The sequence below is a fragment of the Lonchura striata genome, chromosome 9 (genome assembly GCF_046129695.1).
Source record: "Lonchura striata isolate bLonStr1 chromosome 9, bLonStr1.mat, whole genome shotgun sequence".
Classification (NCBI taxonomy): Eukaryota; Metazoa; Chordata; class Aves; order Passeriformes; family Estrildidae; genus Lonchura; species Lonchura striata.
Window position 1 is genome coordinate 9,016,959 of NC_134611.1, and position 14,797 is coordinate 9,031,755.

The 14,797-nt window shown below is 39.6% G+C and overlaps 1 protein-coding gene across 2 annotated transcripts; it reads left to right on the forward strand.

Annotated features, from left to right (window-relative positions):
• The first annotated feature begins 207 nt into the window (after window positions 1–207).
• NDC1 (NDC1 transmembrane nucleoporin) lies at window positions 208–14,492 on the forward strand. Of its 2 annotated transcripts, XM_021530401.3 has the most exons (18): window positions 208–286; window positions 572–692; window positions 1,602–1,703; window positions 1,893–2,067; window positions 2,534–2,672; window positions 4,103–4,211; window positions 5,048–5,099; window positions 5,591–5,723; window positions 6,607–6,699; window positions 7,941–8,022; window positions 8,860–9,030; window positions 10,060–10,314; window positions 10,429–10,550; window positions 10,742–10,792; window positions 11,245–11,308; window positions 12,149–12,249; window positions 13,163–13,323; window positions 14,167–14,492. In XM_021530401.3, exons 1-18 carry the CDS (start codon window positions 245–247, stop codon window positions 14,228–14,230), a joined length of 2,037 nt encoding a protein of 678 aa, XP_021386076.2. In that variant the 5' UTR covers window positions 208–244; the 3' UTR covers window positions 14,231–14,492. The 2 variants fall into 2 exon arrangements, with proteins under 2 accessions (XP_021386076.2, XP_021386085.2); XM_021530410.3 differs by lacking the exons at window positions 208–286; window positions 572–692 and adding an exon at window positions 708–890.
• The last annotated feature ends 305 nt before the right edge of the window (window positions 14,493–14,797 follow it).

The window sequence follows — 14,797 nt, forward strand, 5'->3', positions numbered from 1 at the left end:
CCCGGGCTGCATTCGGCCCCCTTAGACCCTTAGGGGAGACCTCAGGCCCCTCAGGCCGCCATGGCCGCGCGGGGGACGCCGGGAGTTGTAGTTTCCGCGGCGAGTGACGTCACCCGCGCCCTCCCGGGGAGCGGGCGTGCGCGCCCTCCCATTGGCTGCCGCCGGGGCGCGCGGCGGAAGTGCCGCGGGGCCGGCACGCGGGGCCGTTGGGCGGCGGCTTTGAACGGGCGGCCGGGCCGCGGCCATGGAGGCGGCGGCGGGCGGGCAGCGGGCGCTGCTCCGGCAGGTCGGTGCTCGGGCTGCGCATCCCCCCCGCTCCCGCTTCTATCCCGCTTCTATCCCGCTTCTATCCCGCTTCTATCCCGCTGTCTCCCCGCAGGCGCTGCGCTGGCGGATGGTGTCGGTCCCCGGTCCCCTCGCTCTGTCTCCCCTCACGTTGTGGGGCGGTGAGCTCCGTCTCCTCACCCTGCGCGCCCCTCAGGCGCTGGGCTGGCGGGTCCCGCTCCCGTCCCATTGTCACCGTGCAGGCTCTGAGCTGGCGGTCCCGGTCCCTCACGCTGTGTCCCCGCAGGTTCTGGGCTGGCGAGTGGCCGCCGCCGTGACCTGGTCCGTGCTGCTGCTGCCCCTCTGCACTGCGGCCTTCGTCGTGCTCAGCGGCCTCGACCCGTTCCACCCGCTGCGCTGGATCTCCAGTAGGTGCCCGGCCGCGTTTTGCTGGTTTTTCTCTCACGGGTTTGCGTTTCTGGGGTTTTTTCTGCACTTTGTGTTGGGTTCAGTACGAGATAACAGGAACTGACGGTGGCAACGTCTTACACTCCTTGCGTTTCGAATAGCTTTTGGCCTTTGAAATGTTTCTTCGTTACAGCTGCAGCAGCCGCAGTCCACCCTAGGTAGGAATTACTGTTGCAAGTTCATGTGAGTCTATTCCTCACAGAATTAAAAAAAAACAGGTTAAGTGCTTTAGTTGTCTGCTCTGAGTCCTTGTACACACTTCTCCTTCTACCCTGAGCAGCTGCTATTTACATAAATAGCTTGTTTTCTCTATGGTGCACTGAATCCTAAGAGAAGTTCCTGAAGCAGCCACTCTGCATGGTGAGAATAACTTCCCCTGGGTGCCTGCAATGAAAATTGAGAGATGCTTAGCTGGAATCTCGATGCCTGTGATCATTGAGCTGCTCCAGGCAGAGTGAATTGACTTCCTTCCTTCCTTGAAAATAGAAAAGCCCAAAAAAAACACTCTGTAAGAAATTTCTTCCCTTTTTGGTGTGACTGGATGGTTGCAGCTTTTCTTAAATGAAGGGAAATGTGATATTTGAACTACAGTTTAATGTTTTGGGCTTTTTTTAAACAAAACTCAAAGTGCTCACTTATAAGAAAACCAGTTATAAGGATGTAAAACAGTTTCATGACGTTTAAATTTGCTTTTGTGCAGAAATTTTGTGTAGCTGGGCAGACCTCATGTGGGATTAGAAAGTCCATTGACCATTACTCCCCTTTAAGCATTCACTGGAATATCTTCCATTGCTTAAGTGCTCTTTTCTGTTACTGTGTTGCTGCTGTGTTACTGCAATTTTCTGAACAATGATGTTTTTATTTTTTAGGTTCTTTCAATGATTTGTATACTTCTTATGTCATCTTTTGTATCTTCCTGATGTCTGTGGTGATAATAATAATAAGCATCTTCAACGTTGAATTTTATGCAGGTGGGTTGTGTACATTGTTGAACTGTCTTTGATACCTAAATTAAACAGGATGATCATTTATAATTTAGTCACTGATCCTGACTGTGAAAAGTTTTTTAGTGACAATGGTGGGTTTTTTTCTCTTTTTTTATTTTAATGAAAGATTTTATTAGTAAGAAGTGGAAATGATTTTTCTGCTTTTATTTACAGTTGTGCCATCGATAGCATGCTCTCGATTAGCACTGATAGGAAAGATTATTCACCCTCAGCAAGTCATCCATTCCTTTGTTCATGCTGTCATGGGAATGCTGGTTGCTTGGTGTGCTACAGTCATGACAAAAGGGAGATTCCAGTTTCTTGCTGTGTCCTGCACACCTTCAGAAAGGTAATTGTGTGTGTGTCAAAGATAAGCAAAGAACTTTTATTGTAAAATGTATTTACTGATCATTTCTTTCAAAAAGAATCCCAAGAATTTGGGTATTCTCAAAACCCAGCAATTATACATTGATTTTCTTTATTAAAGAACAAAAAATGCCCCCCTTTTGTACATGTTACAATGTACAGAGAACTGGACCAGAAAAAATACATTTCCAGGATTCTTAATGGATTCTTCTTTCTTGATGACAAGTTGGTTGTCACTTGAACTAAGTCCTGGCCTTGTGGTCAATGGCATATATTTAATGCATAAATTACAAAAACTGGTGGTGGGATTCCTACTTTAGCAAACAACTTGCTGAGATCATCAGAGGTACTGATCAGGAAAGTAAAACCAAAATTCTAATTTTAGTTTCCTAAGGCTTGAACAGCTTTTTGTTTCGAACTCAGAATTGATTCTAAGTTTTCTATTTTAGCCTAGAAGATGCTGTTCCTCAGATGTGCCTAAATGAGTATCACCTCTTCTTTATACTTTCTGGAGCTTTCTTGGGATTCAGCTACAGCCTTTTCTTTCTTATTAACAACATGAATTATTTGCCATTTCCGATCATACAGGTAAGAGGTTTAAGCATCTTTGTAGAAAGACATGTATAAGTAAAACAGTGCTTAATAAAGCCTAGATAATTTATGGGTATGGCAGCAGGAGCTGCCTGTGTGCAGCTACTGTCACTGATAGATGAAGTGTACACCCAGCTTTAAATGTCAGCTCTTTAAATGCTCCTTTTCAATGAACACTGAAACTGGAATTCTGTGACTCTTCACATTTAGACTACAGCCCTCTGATGCCTGTTAAAAGCTGGCTGAAGTGGAACAACAGGAAAAAGACAATGTGCACAAACCAGGTATCAATTTCAGGAACTGACAAGAGTCACCTGAAAGCTGAAAATCTTGGCAATTAAAAAAAAAAAACAACAAAACAAAAAACCACCACTTGAAGTCTAAACAGCACATTAAATCTTGATTAGAGCTCAACATCCGAAGTCTTTTTGTGTTAATTCCATAGTGTAGCACTATGGAAACTGAAATTCCATTAATTCCTCTGGAGAAGTCCTGCAGAAATCTGTACCAGTGTGAAGCATCTCTTTAAAAATACTTCTGTTGCTGCAGCCTCACAGCAGCCATGAACTTTTCCTGATTCCCAGACTGACACAGTCAAACCAATTTGGCAAGAGATGTCTTTAACCAAGGTTGGTTGTATTAGTGGAGAGCATGTGTGCTGCATTATGTTGGCCATTCAGTTCATTAGCAAACCAAGCAGCATTTTGGCTGTGGTGTAGTTAAAATATTATTTTTAAAATCTATTTCAATATTGTTAATTTCTTTTTTGTTGTTGTTCTTTCTTTGGGTTTTCTGTTTGGTTTTGGCTTTGTTTGTTTTCTCCTTTTTTCTTTTTTTTTTTTTTCCTAATGCAAGCTAGTAAAATAAAAATTAAATCACTTTGGTTGCATTTGCATAGTTTCATTTTCATGTTTTCATTTGTCATCTGGATTACTTCAGTAATTTAGAAACATATAGTTTATTTATTTGGAGGAAAGCATCAGTGTTATGTTGTTTTGGCTGCTTGGAGGATTACTTGCTCTGGAACTCAGGCTTGTCTAAATTTTCCCTATATTTTAATTGAACATTTAGAATATAATGAAATCTAGTAGATTAAATATGCCCTTTTCTTTTTCCTTTGTTTTGCATCAGACAGGGTTATTTTGCTTTGTTCCCTTTTGTATTGAGTCAGTCTACCCCTTTCTTCATTTTCACTGCTACAAGCAGGAAACAGGACAAGAACTAGAAATGATTATGAGATGTTAGGGAAGACTGGGAGCATAATTAATAAATGTAACACCTGGAATTACCTTAAATTAAGTTTTTAATTTATCTAGACTTCAGACTTTCAAGTACCTTGCCCTTTTTTGTTGTATTATTTTTATTAACTGTTTCATTGATTAGTTCTGAATGTGGAATACTAAACTGTTTATTTTGTTTGCTTTTAGCAATACAAGTATTTACGTTTCAGAAGATCTTTGCCTCTCCTGATAAAACACAGCTGTGTGGAATCACTATATTTTGTCAGAAACTTCTGTGTCACATATTACTTTTTTGGTAAGGGTTCCTGAAATTCTCTATATTTTTATTTGTAATTCCTGTGTTTGAAAACTGTGATCCATCAGGCTTGGACTGCTCCTTCCATTGCCTGGTAGTGGAGATGTGGAGTCCTGGAGCTGAACCTGGCACTCCAGCAGTGGACAGGACTTCACTGTGTGTAATGTTGCTGTACCATCCCATTTTTTTAGGCAAAGATCAGCACTTTGGCATTACTCTCAAGTGCCCTGTATATTATTTGGAGGGAGCCAGGGAAACAAAGGCAGGATGGCTCACTCCCATATGAAAATGGAGTCTGGTCTGTGGTAAAAAAAAAATTTGTGCTGATGAAGATGATTGCACTGGTCTTTCTAAAAATCAGGAATTCTTTGTTAGGGTTGTAATTATCCTCCTAAATGATGTCAAAATATGCAAGAATTATTATCCCTTTATTTACATCAGGGGAGAAATTAGAAGTATGGTGGTTCTGTATCAGATTCCATTAAGTCTTTTAAAGCACTTTGCTGCCGCCTGGGCTGTAGTGATAATTAATATTAAATTACAATTAACCCTCTTTTGTTAGTGAGGAAACACAATTAACTCACTGCGGAAAAGCAGTGTATAGCTGAGAGTGCTTCCTCAGTGCTAGCCTGAGCACTTTGTTCATTTTTTTTGTGTTTCTTGAAACAAAGTAACCCCAAAGGCAGATTGTGTCCTTATCCATGTGCGTTACAAGACACTGGTCTTCTTGTTTCTCTTGTCTCTGCATGAATTCTATTTCTCTCTTTTTTTTTGGCCTACTGTGTGTGTGTTTTGTAGTGTTGTATTTGTTTCAGAGTTTCTTTTTGAACCCCTAGGTTATATCCCAAGGGTATGGATATGTACCACGATGGGTCTTCATATAGACAGGTAGGTGTAGGACATTGTGCTGGAAACTTGGAATGTTGTTGAGAGGTTCCTTTGCTGAGGAAGTGCAGCTTGGCAGCAGGACTCAGTTTTTGCCTCCCCACAACGAATGTGGGGAGCTCTGGCTATTTCTGAAATGAATCCTAAAGGAACCAGCATCCCCTTGTAAAAATCATCTTGTCATTAAGATAGTAGTTAGGAAATCACCTTTTATTTTCTTTTCTATAAGTTTCTAAAGTATTAGGCTAAACACTCCAGATTGCATCTATGAGTTTTATCTGATTTTATGGTGAGGTTTTTTTTTGGGGGGGAGGGGGAACATTCTTACTTTTTATGACTGCAGTTTGTTTTAAAATAGGGAAGCTGGAGTCTTAATACCTTAATTGGCTAAAACTGTAGTCATTATTAATTCATTTTTATTTTCCTTAATTTCATTAATTTTTCTTAATAAGAATACTAAAATACTTATATCCTCTTGTTTTTTTTACCTGCAGTAAATTACATCCTCTTGACACTCTGAGTGGCTTATTGGATCTCTCCTTGTTTTACCATACTTGGCTGAGTGGTGTTTTCCTTCTGATGACCTGGTACATTGCTTGGCTGCTCTTCAAAATCTATGCCACAGAGGTCAGTACTTGTGACAGTGCTCCTGTTACATCATCAGTGTGGCACAGATAATTCTTTCATTTCAAAAGCAGTTCTACTAGGAAATAACTCATTGTGAGTTCTTGAATTTGCACTACAGATAGTAACTGATAACTGAATAGTCAAGAGAGGGCTGGCATTAATTGACTTTCCCTTTTTTCACATAGCAGGTCCTGTGCTCCTTACAAAATTCATGTTTTGTTACAGCAACCTCCTCCTCTTACTCCTCAGCTTCTGTTTCCAGATATTTCCTTAGAGAGGAAAAAATTGTTCATCTAACTTGATTTTTATTTTCTGTTAATTAAAACACTATGAGACTCTTGATAAAAGAGAAAAAAAAAGTGAGGTTTAAATCCTGGCTCAATGTATTGGTGCAAAGTACTCATTTTGCAAAGCACTCATGGAACGAAATGGCAAATGCAGTGCTGTTGGGGTGTTTAATTAGCTTTAATTAGAAAGGTGTAGTTGTTGTGACTTTATTGAGAAAAGGTCAACAATGAGTCAAGCATGACAACAGCTCTGAGGTGTGAGCAACCTGCCTCAAAGGATAATAACAAGCACCAGTGAACATCCTGTCAACATCTCTAATTATTGTATTGCTTATAAAACTGTGGAAGACAAAAGAAATCCATCTGTGTAAGTATAAAATGGACTTTGCCCTTTTGGATGGTGAAAAAAGATTTGTTTATCCACACAATTTTGTTTTTCTTAATAAGCTAAAAAACTTCCAAAGTTGCTTTTAAATATCTGCATGTGCTAACTGAAAAGTCAGAAAAGTTAGAAATTTCAGGCCAGTTTACTGGTCTTTCATAAGATTTTCTTGTGTTTTCCTCTGTATAACATAAGTTTTGATGTTTGTATTTAGAGTCATCATTTTCCCATTCAACCAACATTTGCTCAGGAGACAGACCAGTGCCTGCCTAAAATCTTAAACAGCAATCCTCCCCTCCTCATAAAGGTAATTGAACTCCTACCTCTCCCCTGACAGGTGTGTGCTGAAAAGGTGTTTTTCAGGGCATCCAGTCACATCTTCCTGTTCACTGAGGTGTCAGTTCCTTGAAAATCTGCATCAGAGCACTCACAGGCTGTTGCATTTAATGATGAAAATCAGTTTAGTAGTGACATCTGCTGGTGCTCACCACACTGTTACTGTTAGCTGAAGATTGATTTAGCTGCAGGTAAGATCTGTGTGCAACAGAAGTGTCATGGTGTGTACTGGTGCAAAACCAGCAGCTTAGTGGCACTCAAGTTTTTGTAACTCAACTTTGAGTCTTGTCACACAAGCAGGTGTTTTCTCAAACCTTTGTACTCTCAACATCTTGTCCCTGCAACATATATTTGGGGTCTTGACATGTGTGTTCTCTCTTGAAATTAAAAATACATCCATACTTAGGTTGGAAGTTGGGTTTCTTTTTTATAAAAGGCAATAGTAGAAAGCTACTTAGAACCTGTGAGTAAAGAAGAGGAATTTTGGCCTATGGTAAACATTAATAGGACTTACTGATTATAACACTTAGAAATTGGAGGCCTCATTTAAGAGGTATTATGTAAATAAAGATAAGAATATTCTCTTGCACATGCAAATTCTACCTTTACTGATTTTACAAATTTCTGATAAGGCTGGAGATATAATATGACACAATACATTTTTAAGCTTTGCTGCATTATCGGAGGATAGATGGGGAAGAGTTGAGTACAAACAGTTAAAGGAACAGGATATCTAATACATGATCTCAGATGTCTTTAAAATGTCCAATTTATAATAGGGTTTTGAATATTGTGAGAAATCTGGTTATTTTTAGTTTGGCACATTAATTGTTTAATCACAAGAAAAAGCATTGGTAGGTTGGTCCTGTAAGGCACTGACCCTCAAACTGTAGTTGAGTTCTGGTTTTCAAAAATACTTATTTTCTTAGACTTTTTAATATCTTTCTGCCTGAGCTATTAGAATCAAACAAGAGTTAGTTAGATCATCTTGAATTTCTGAGAATTGACATATCACTAAAGCTCTTCATAGCTCTGCAGCCCCATCCAGGGTGGTTCTGGGGATTTGCCTCCATTCTCTTGTGTTACATGACTGGTTTTAGCCAGTGTGAACTCATTCTTTGGCAGGGATTGATTTTTGTATGGATAATTACATATGTTTTTAGCAGATACATTGGATTTTGCATGCATTAAACCATTTTCCTTTCTTTGCAGTTTTTAGCCTTACAAGACTTGATGTTACTTTCCCAGTATTCTCCTGTTAGACGACAGGAAGTCTTTAGCCTTAGTCAGCCAGGTAATTATAAAAATTATTTTGTGTCGATTCAGTTTTCTAAATCATTAGTCAAACACTCTTGGAAATTATGTAATGTAGTAAGGTATGCTGCATAAGCCAGGAGCCTCTTCCATGTGGTGCCTTTTCCAAAAGACTGCTTAATTATTTATATTCATATTGTTTCACCTGCTAAGCTCAACCAGTTGTGGTGTCTGCTTGGTTTAAATGATAGCCAGGAGGGAACACAGGTTTAGCATTTTGAAAGCAGGGTCCACTTCATCCACCAGTCAGACAGTCCAGACTGGATAACCTAACAGATGTGTATGGAAGCTGAATGTTGATGTGTGAGTGAGGGGCAATCAGGTACAAATAACTGAGTCACCACTGCAGCTGTGAGAGCAAACACTGGCTGTAACTTCAGTTCGTGCACAATCCTTTTTTTGCTGTACTCAGATATGGCAGAGGAGGTCAATTAAAACTGCTTAGAAGCCTTCAGAAACTTTTTGTAGCACCTTATCTGGAATTCTAGTGTTTGTACTGCTTCAAAACTGTATTGACATCACCACTGGTATTTGTTCATTGTAGCTGTTCAGTGATTTCAGATCTGATAGGCTGAACTCCTGTGTTGCCTGCTTGCTTAGCAGGTTCCACTGAAGTCTTTTTAGAGTTATCCATTGAATCTGTCCATGTTTTCATCTTCCTCTCAGTACAAACAAGCTGTCACAGTGGAAATGCCCTGTGGCTTTTTAGAAGCTGAGTGGCACTGTGACAGTGAAGCTCCAGAGAGCACATGGGCACTGTCAGAGGGATCCAGGGAGGAGCAGCTGGGTTAACCCTGCTCTTTGTGTGCCCTGCCAGGTGGGCACCCACACAACTGGACTGCGATATCCCGGGAGTGTTTGAGTCTCCTCAGTGACCTGACCCAGAGGCTGATTGCACAGCAGGAAGCAGCAGCAGCAAATGGGAGAGCAAAGCCACCAGTGGGAGAGCTGAAAGTACCTCCACAGACTCCAGGAAGTGCTCATAAAGGTTTGTAAAGCATGAAAGTAGCAATAGATACCTTAGTCTCAATTAAATTTTATGAGGAAAATGGGGGATATCTGTGAATAAATACAGACAAAAAAGATCCTCCCCCAATTAATCTTAGGTATTTGTGTTGAAGTAATCCCAAAATAGCTAGAAAACATGCAATTATGTTTACTCATTTGTTTATTTGTATAATATTAAATTCAATACACTATTTCTTCAATACTTGCATGAATTAAAAAAAGTCTGATTGTCACAGTTTCAGTAAGTGGCTCAACACAGCACAGGGAGAATTTAGGTCTTGCCAAGAGATGCTCTGTAATTTGCATAACTGCTCTTATGATAAGTTTAAGATAGTAAAATCAGGTTCTGTTTGTGTGATTTGCTAATATCACTGTAGAGTGAGGAAAGCCCAGTCTGACTCCTGTGCTGTGAGCAGCCTCCAGGCATTTTGAGTGTTTTACATGCCAGACTTGGGCATCATTCCTGGCAGCACAGCTGTGTTAGCACCAGGCTGCCAGGTAATGGAATCCCTCAGCAGGCAGTGCCCTGGAAACAGCAGGCACTGTTGGAGTGTCACAGCTGAATTTCTTCTTGTGCTGCTGATCCTTGGATTTGGAGACAGACCTGCCTTTTCCTACATGCCAGTCAGAATGACTTTTCACTCTTCTATGGACAGCCTTTTTTCTAGTACTTACTACAAAGAGCTCACTTTATGTACATATATAGCAGGGTGTTGTAATGTTGGCTAGGAGGAGTAAAATAAATAAATCCACAAGATATATTTATAGTTATGGTTGTATTTATATTTTATATTTATTTCCTCATCACTTGCTGTTTTTAAGTTGATGAACTTTGAAAATGCTCCATGCTTGAGTTGATGTGTACTTCTTGGCAAGACCAGAGTGCTAACCATGTCCTTTCACAATGGCTCTGATACAGAAGTTGTTGAAATTGCAGTCAGATAACAAACCCATCTCCTGTGTCGTTGTGCCAGCCTGTTGTCTTCATGCAGCGTGTTTTTGTCACTAGGAGCTGTTGGGGTAGAAGACATGTCCTTCCAGTCACAGAGGTCCAACATTGTCCTCAGAGCCTCCATGTCTCCACTGGTTAAGCCATCCCTGATGCCTGTGAAGGCATCTCCTGGCTCTGATGTTGGTTCACCTTTCAGCTCTCCTGCTTTAAGTTACAAGATGGGAGTTGTGGATATAAAGTCTCCTTGGCATGGAGCAGTCCAAACTCCCCATGTCACGAGAAGAGGACCAAAGCTGTGGACATCGGTTTCAGGTAGAGATTTTTCCACAGCCATAAGTGTAGTAGCCTTGTCAGTGGAGAGTATTGTGAGGATGAAAGTGACAGTAATCAGTTTTTCTAGAGATACTGTATTTTTTTTTTTTGCAGATCAGCAAATGAATGGTTCCCATCATGAATCCTCCCCAATGCCCTCTGCTGTAAGAACTGGCAGCGAGGCAGTGCAGCCAAGATTTATCTTTTACACATGGCTTCAGAACAAGCAAGAACAGGTGGAGTAAAATTGCAGTGCATTCCCCTTTATGGAATGAATACTTCCTTCTCTACTTAGCTTATATACCACAAATTCTTCCCTCCACTCCTAATGCCTTTATGCTGCGTGAAGGGGGTAGGGTTGAGAAGGGCTAACTGTGCATACCTTAAACAAATGCAGATGATATGTTTAATCTTTGTTTCTTTTCAGATAAAAAACTTCCTGTTGAAACGGGCATTGATAATGTATTTCTTCAGCAAGGTAAGGGTGGTCCTGTGTTTGAGACACAGGTAATGGCTTTAAAACCTGTATTTTCATCTAAAGCTTTCCATAAGTACAGCTTCTTGTTTGCTGTGGGTTTTACAGCAGGATTGTCCCATACTGACAGAAAATAAGAATAACAATGCTTTTTTAAACTCATCTGGTTAGAAACTGCATTTTACTTAAGACATTCTTAGCCCTTTAAAACTAGCTAGTATATATCCTTTCCCCCCCTTTTTTTTCTCCTCACAATTACAGCTGTAGCACTGTGGGCAGGTCCTGTCCAAAAATAATTTTACTTCTTTAGATCAGATTTTCTGGCTATTTCCCAGGATCTTTTGGCCTTGCAGGTCTGTTCTGAAAGCTGGACGCTTGGCAATATTATTTATAAATAATGTTGTTGGAATAATATAAATAATGTTGCACTCACAACACTTTGGTTTCTTTCTCAGCACCCAGAAGCCTCCATCCAGGCTGTCTTCTGTGATGCCCAAATGCACATCTGGGCTTTGGAAGGTGAGTGGTTTCCAGGTGATCACTCTGTTGGTTCATGGAAAACTCTCTGAGCTCTGTGCTTTATAAATGTAACAGTAAAAATCTTTGAAATGCTTTTGACAAAAACACAACTGCATTTCAGACACCAACATGACTAAAGTCTAATTCACTTGTTAGTTTTGAGATCCCATGTGAGATCTCTTACTTTATGTTCTGTACAGATTCCTAAACTTGATTTCTGGTGCTTCTCTCTCATGTGAACTCATGTATCATTTTTGCATTTTTTGTAGTGACAGATTTATGGTGCCTTTTTACAACAGCTTTTCTGACTAAAGGCTCTGGGTCTTTGTTTATCAGAGAGCTGAGGGAGGCATTCAGATACTAACTTAGCAAATAAAAAGATGGTTTGCAGAGAATTGGAAGAACAATGACAATATGAAATTACATTTAGGACTTTTATTTTTTTCTTTCAAAGTCATAAGTAAATACCGATATTGATAGAACCTTCTATTACATTTGACTATGCAAAGTTGATCAGTTTCCTTGCTGATGTGTTTCATGGGCAGATGTGCCATGCTGTGTCAGATTGAAGGTGATGGCTTGGGATATATAGAGTCTGGAGATGGGAATCACACATAATTTTTATATAATCTGACTTTACCAACCTCAAGCTATCGTGCACCTGTCAAACCAGTGAGTGGTTTGGTCCTTGAGCCAGAGCTGAGGTGACTTTCAGCTGGCAGCAGCAAGTCCTGAGGTATTCCAGCACACTAGTGGAATCTTCAGGCAACCCGATGATCTTTGATACTGAATTCTCACCTTTTGAAGCATTAGTTACAACAAATTCCTTTTTTTTTAAAGGCCTGTCTCACTTGGTAGCAGCCTCCTTCACTGAAGACCAGTTTGGAGTTGTCCAAACTACACTGCCAGCTATCCTGAACACATTACTGACTCTTCAGGAGGTAAAACTGTTAACTTTTCCTTGCTATAAAGCAAGTTTAGGAGAGGAGAAGGAGTCTTGTTGATTTTACATAATAACCTTGCTGACTAGTCATAACATTGAAATTGCTGCCACTAAAACAGCTCTTCTGTAGTTAACCTAACCAAAACAGCTGGTTGCCACTATGTATACTATGAAACAGCTGAATTAAAAAACCTGTTGGTTTTTTAAAATGTGGAAGGAGAAAATATGGAATATTTAATTTTAAAGAAATGCTGCTGTGTGCTCAGTTGAAGAGTTTATTTCAGGGATACAGCAATTCTAATGCAATATCTTTTGCAGAGCTAGAACTTAATCTTTATCTGGTTGCACACAATTCCTGGTGCAACATGGAGCACTTGGAGACATTGCAAATCTCAAGAGATAAAATCTGTGTCTCTGCTAATAGTAAGACACTATTCTCAAATTACTGATACTTGTGTAATGTGTGTTTTAAAAAATCCAGATTTATTTCCAAGGCTATCCGTGTCCTATTAACACAACCATTTTACACTGCCCTAATGGAGGTTCTTGGAAAGAATTTAGAGGTTATTAAAGTTCTTCAGTGTAAGTCATCTATTCCAAGAACAGGCACCAGGGGGAAAAAAAGCCAATGCCCTTGTTTGTGAAAGAAACAAGTCATAATAGAGGACAGAATTGTGTTTCTTCTGCAACATGTGATGTTCTTAGCTTAAGACTCAGTAACAGAGAATCTTATTTCACAGAACTTCATTCTGATGACTGGGAAATGCTCAGTCTCCAAAACATTTTTTCATGTCTTGGTGGAATTTCCGAACTTGCACTTTGTTTTTGCTTTATTTGACACAAACATGTAATTAGTTACATTATTAAATAATTGAACAGATGACAGTAATCTGTTTGTTTTTCTCAATCAGGTTGTAGACAGACATTTCAAGCTGCCACATGTTTCTAGCAAACCTCCCCGGATTTCAGGGAGTCTGGTGGACACATCCTACAAAACACTACGATTTGCACTTAGAGCATCTCTGAAAACAGCCCTGTACCGGATAACTACTGTCTTTGGAGAACACTTGAAGTAAGAGCTTCCTCACAATTGCTTCCTTAAGCAGTTGAATTTAGTTAAATTTAGTTTAATTAACGTTATTAATTTGTAGGACCTGTGAAAAGCAAAGTTTAGGGGAAAAAAATCCCTTCTGGTCATTATTATAACATGGTATTTTAGTATTTTTTGATTTGTGGAACCTTAAAAAGTTCCTGTGTAGATATATGGTCCCCCTTCAAAATTTATTATTCATAGATTTTTGGGCAATTTTTCCTAGTGACTTTTCATGAACTCCTTAGAAGCAGTTCATGAATACCACTTGTTTAATAAATCTGAGCTGCTGAAAAGAAAATAAATCAAATAGAGGCAATTGTTCTGCAGAGAGAAAATCCTATGAAGGGTCCAAATAATGAAATTCCATTGCTGCCTGGTTGTCCAACAGCTCTTCCTCAGCCACTCTCCCAGCAGGCAAACTTCCATACTTGGCTTTAGAATATGTGGGACTGAAACTTCCTTGTAGCTGCCCATCTCTCCCTCTGGGGATGAGATGTCCCTCAGTTTTGAAGTGCTGAATATACAGGAGAGATCATTTTAGGAGATTCTTTCTTACCTAAATCATCCTTGCAAGTTAATTAGTTGCTGTTTAGAGGTAAGGAAATGGGCAAGGTTTCCTGATACAGGTATTTTTTAGAAGCTGTTGAGAGTAAGAATTGACAGTTTCAGGGGTTAATATGCTTCTTTGTCTTGGAACATTGATGGTTTTTCATAAAATTTAGCTTCAGTGTAATTGATTTCAATGTACACTCAGTTTTGGCATGAGACTTTATTTTTGTGCTGTATTACTTCTAATGTAAAATATTCTGCATTTGTTTCTAGTGCTGTACAAGTGTCTACAGAACATAAGAAAAGACTTCAGCAATTCCTGGACTACAAAGAATAAATTTTGATGCAGCTACGGTTGGTTTTTTCAAGACTATTGCTAAGAAGAAACTGGGACTAATGAGGCTTTTTACCTTGGATTTTTGGAAAAGCATATGGAAGTATAAGTTGCAGAACAAAACTTTTAGAAATGTAGAAGAGTTCCTATGGGTTTGGATAATTTTTTGTATAATAAAACTTGTAAAATTAATCTTGCCTTCTTTTAATATCACAAGTGAGAAAGTGCCAGTTCTTCTTTCTAGGTAAGACTATGACATTTAAGATTGCCAGAATTATTTTGACACTCAGATCTTTCATTGTTTTTCACACTGTGTTCTTTCCCTACTCTCTTCTGTTAAGGGGCTGAGGAGAGAATCACTTAGTGCTTAAGTGCTTCATAAATTTAGTTGATAACACTTTTAGATCAAGAGTGTAGTTTAAGTGTAGGAAACAGATGTGCTCAAGAATAAAATTTGCTGCTCCTCCGTAAGCTGGAAATACTCCTTCAGAATAAAATGGGTGTGCAGAAAGGCACATTATTAGCACACAAATACTGCCTGGAAAGCGAGCAGCTCAGATTTTATCTTTA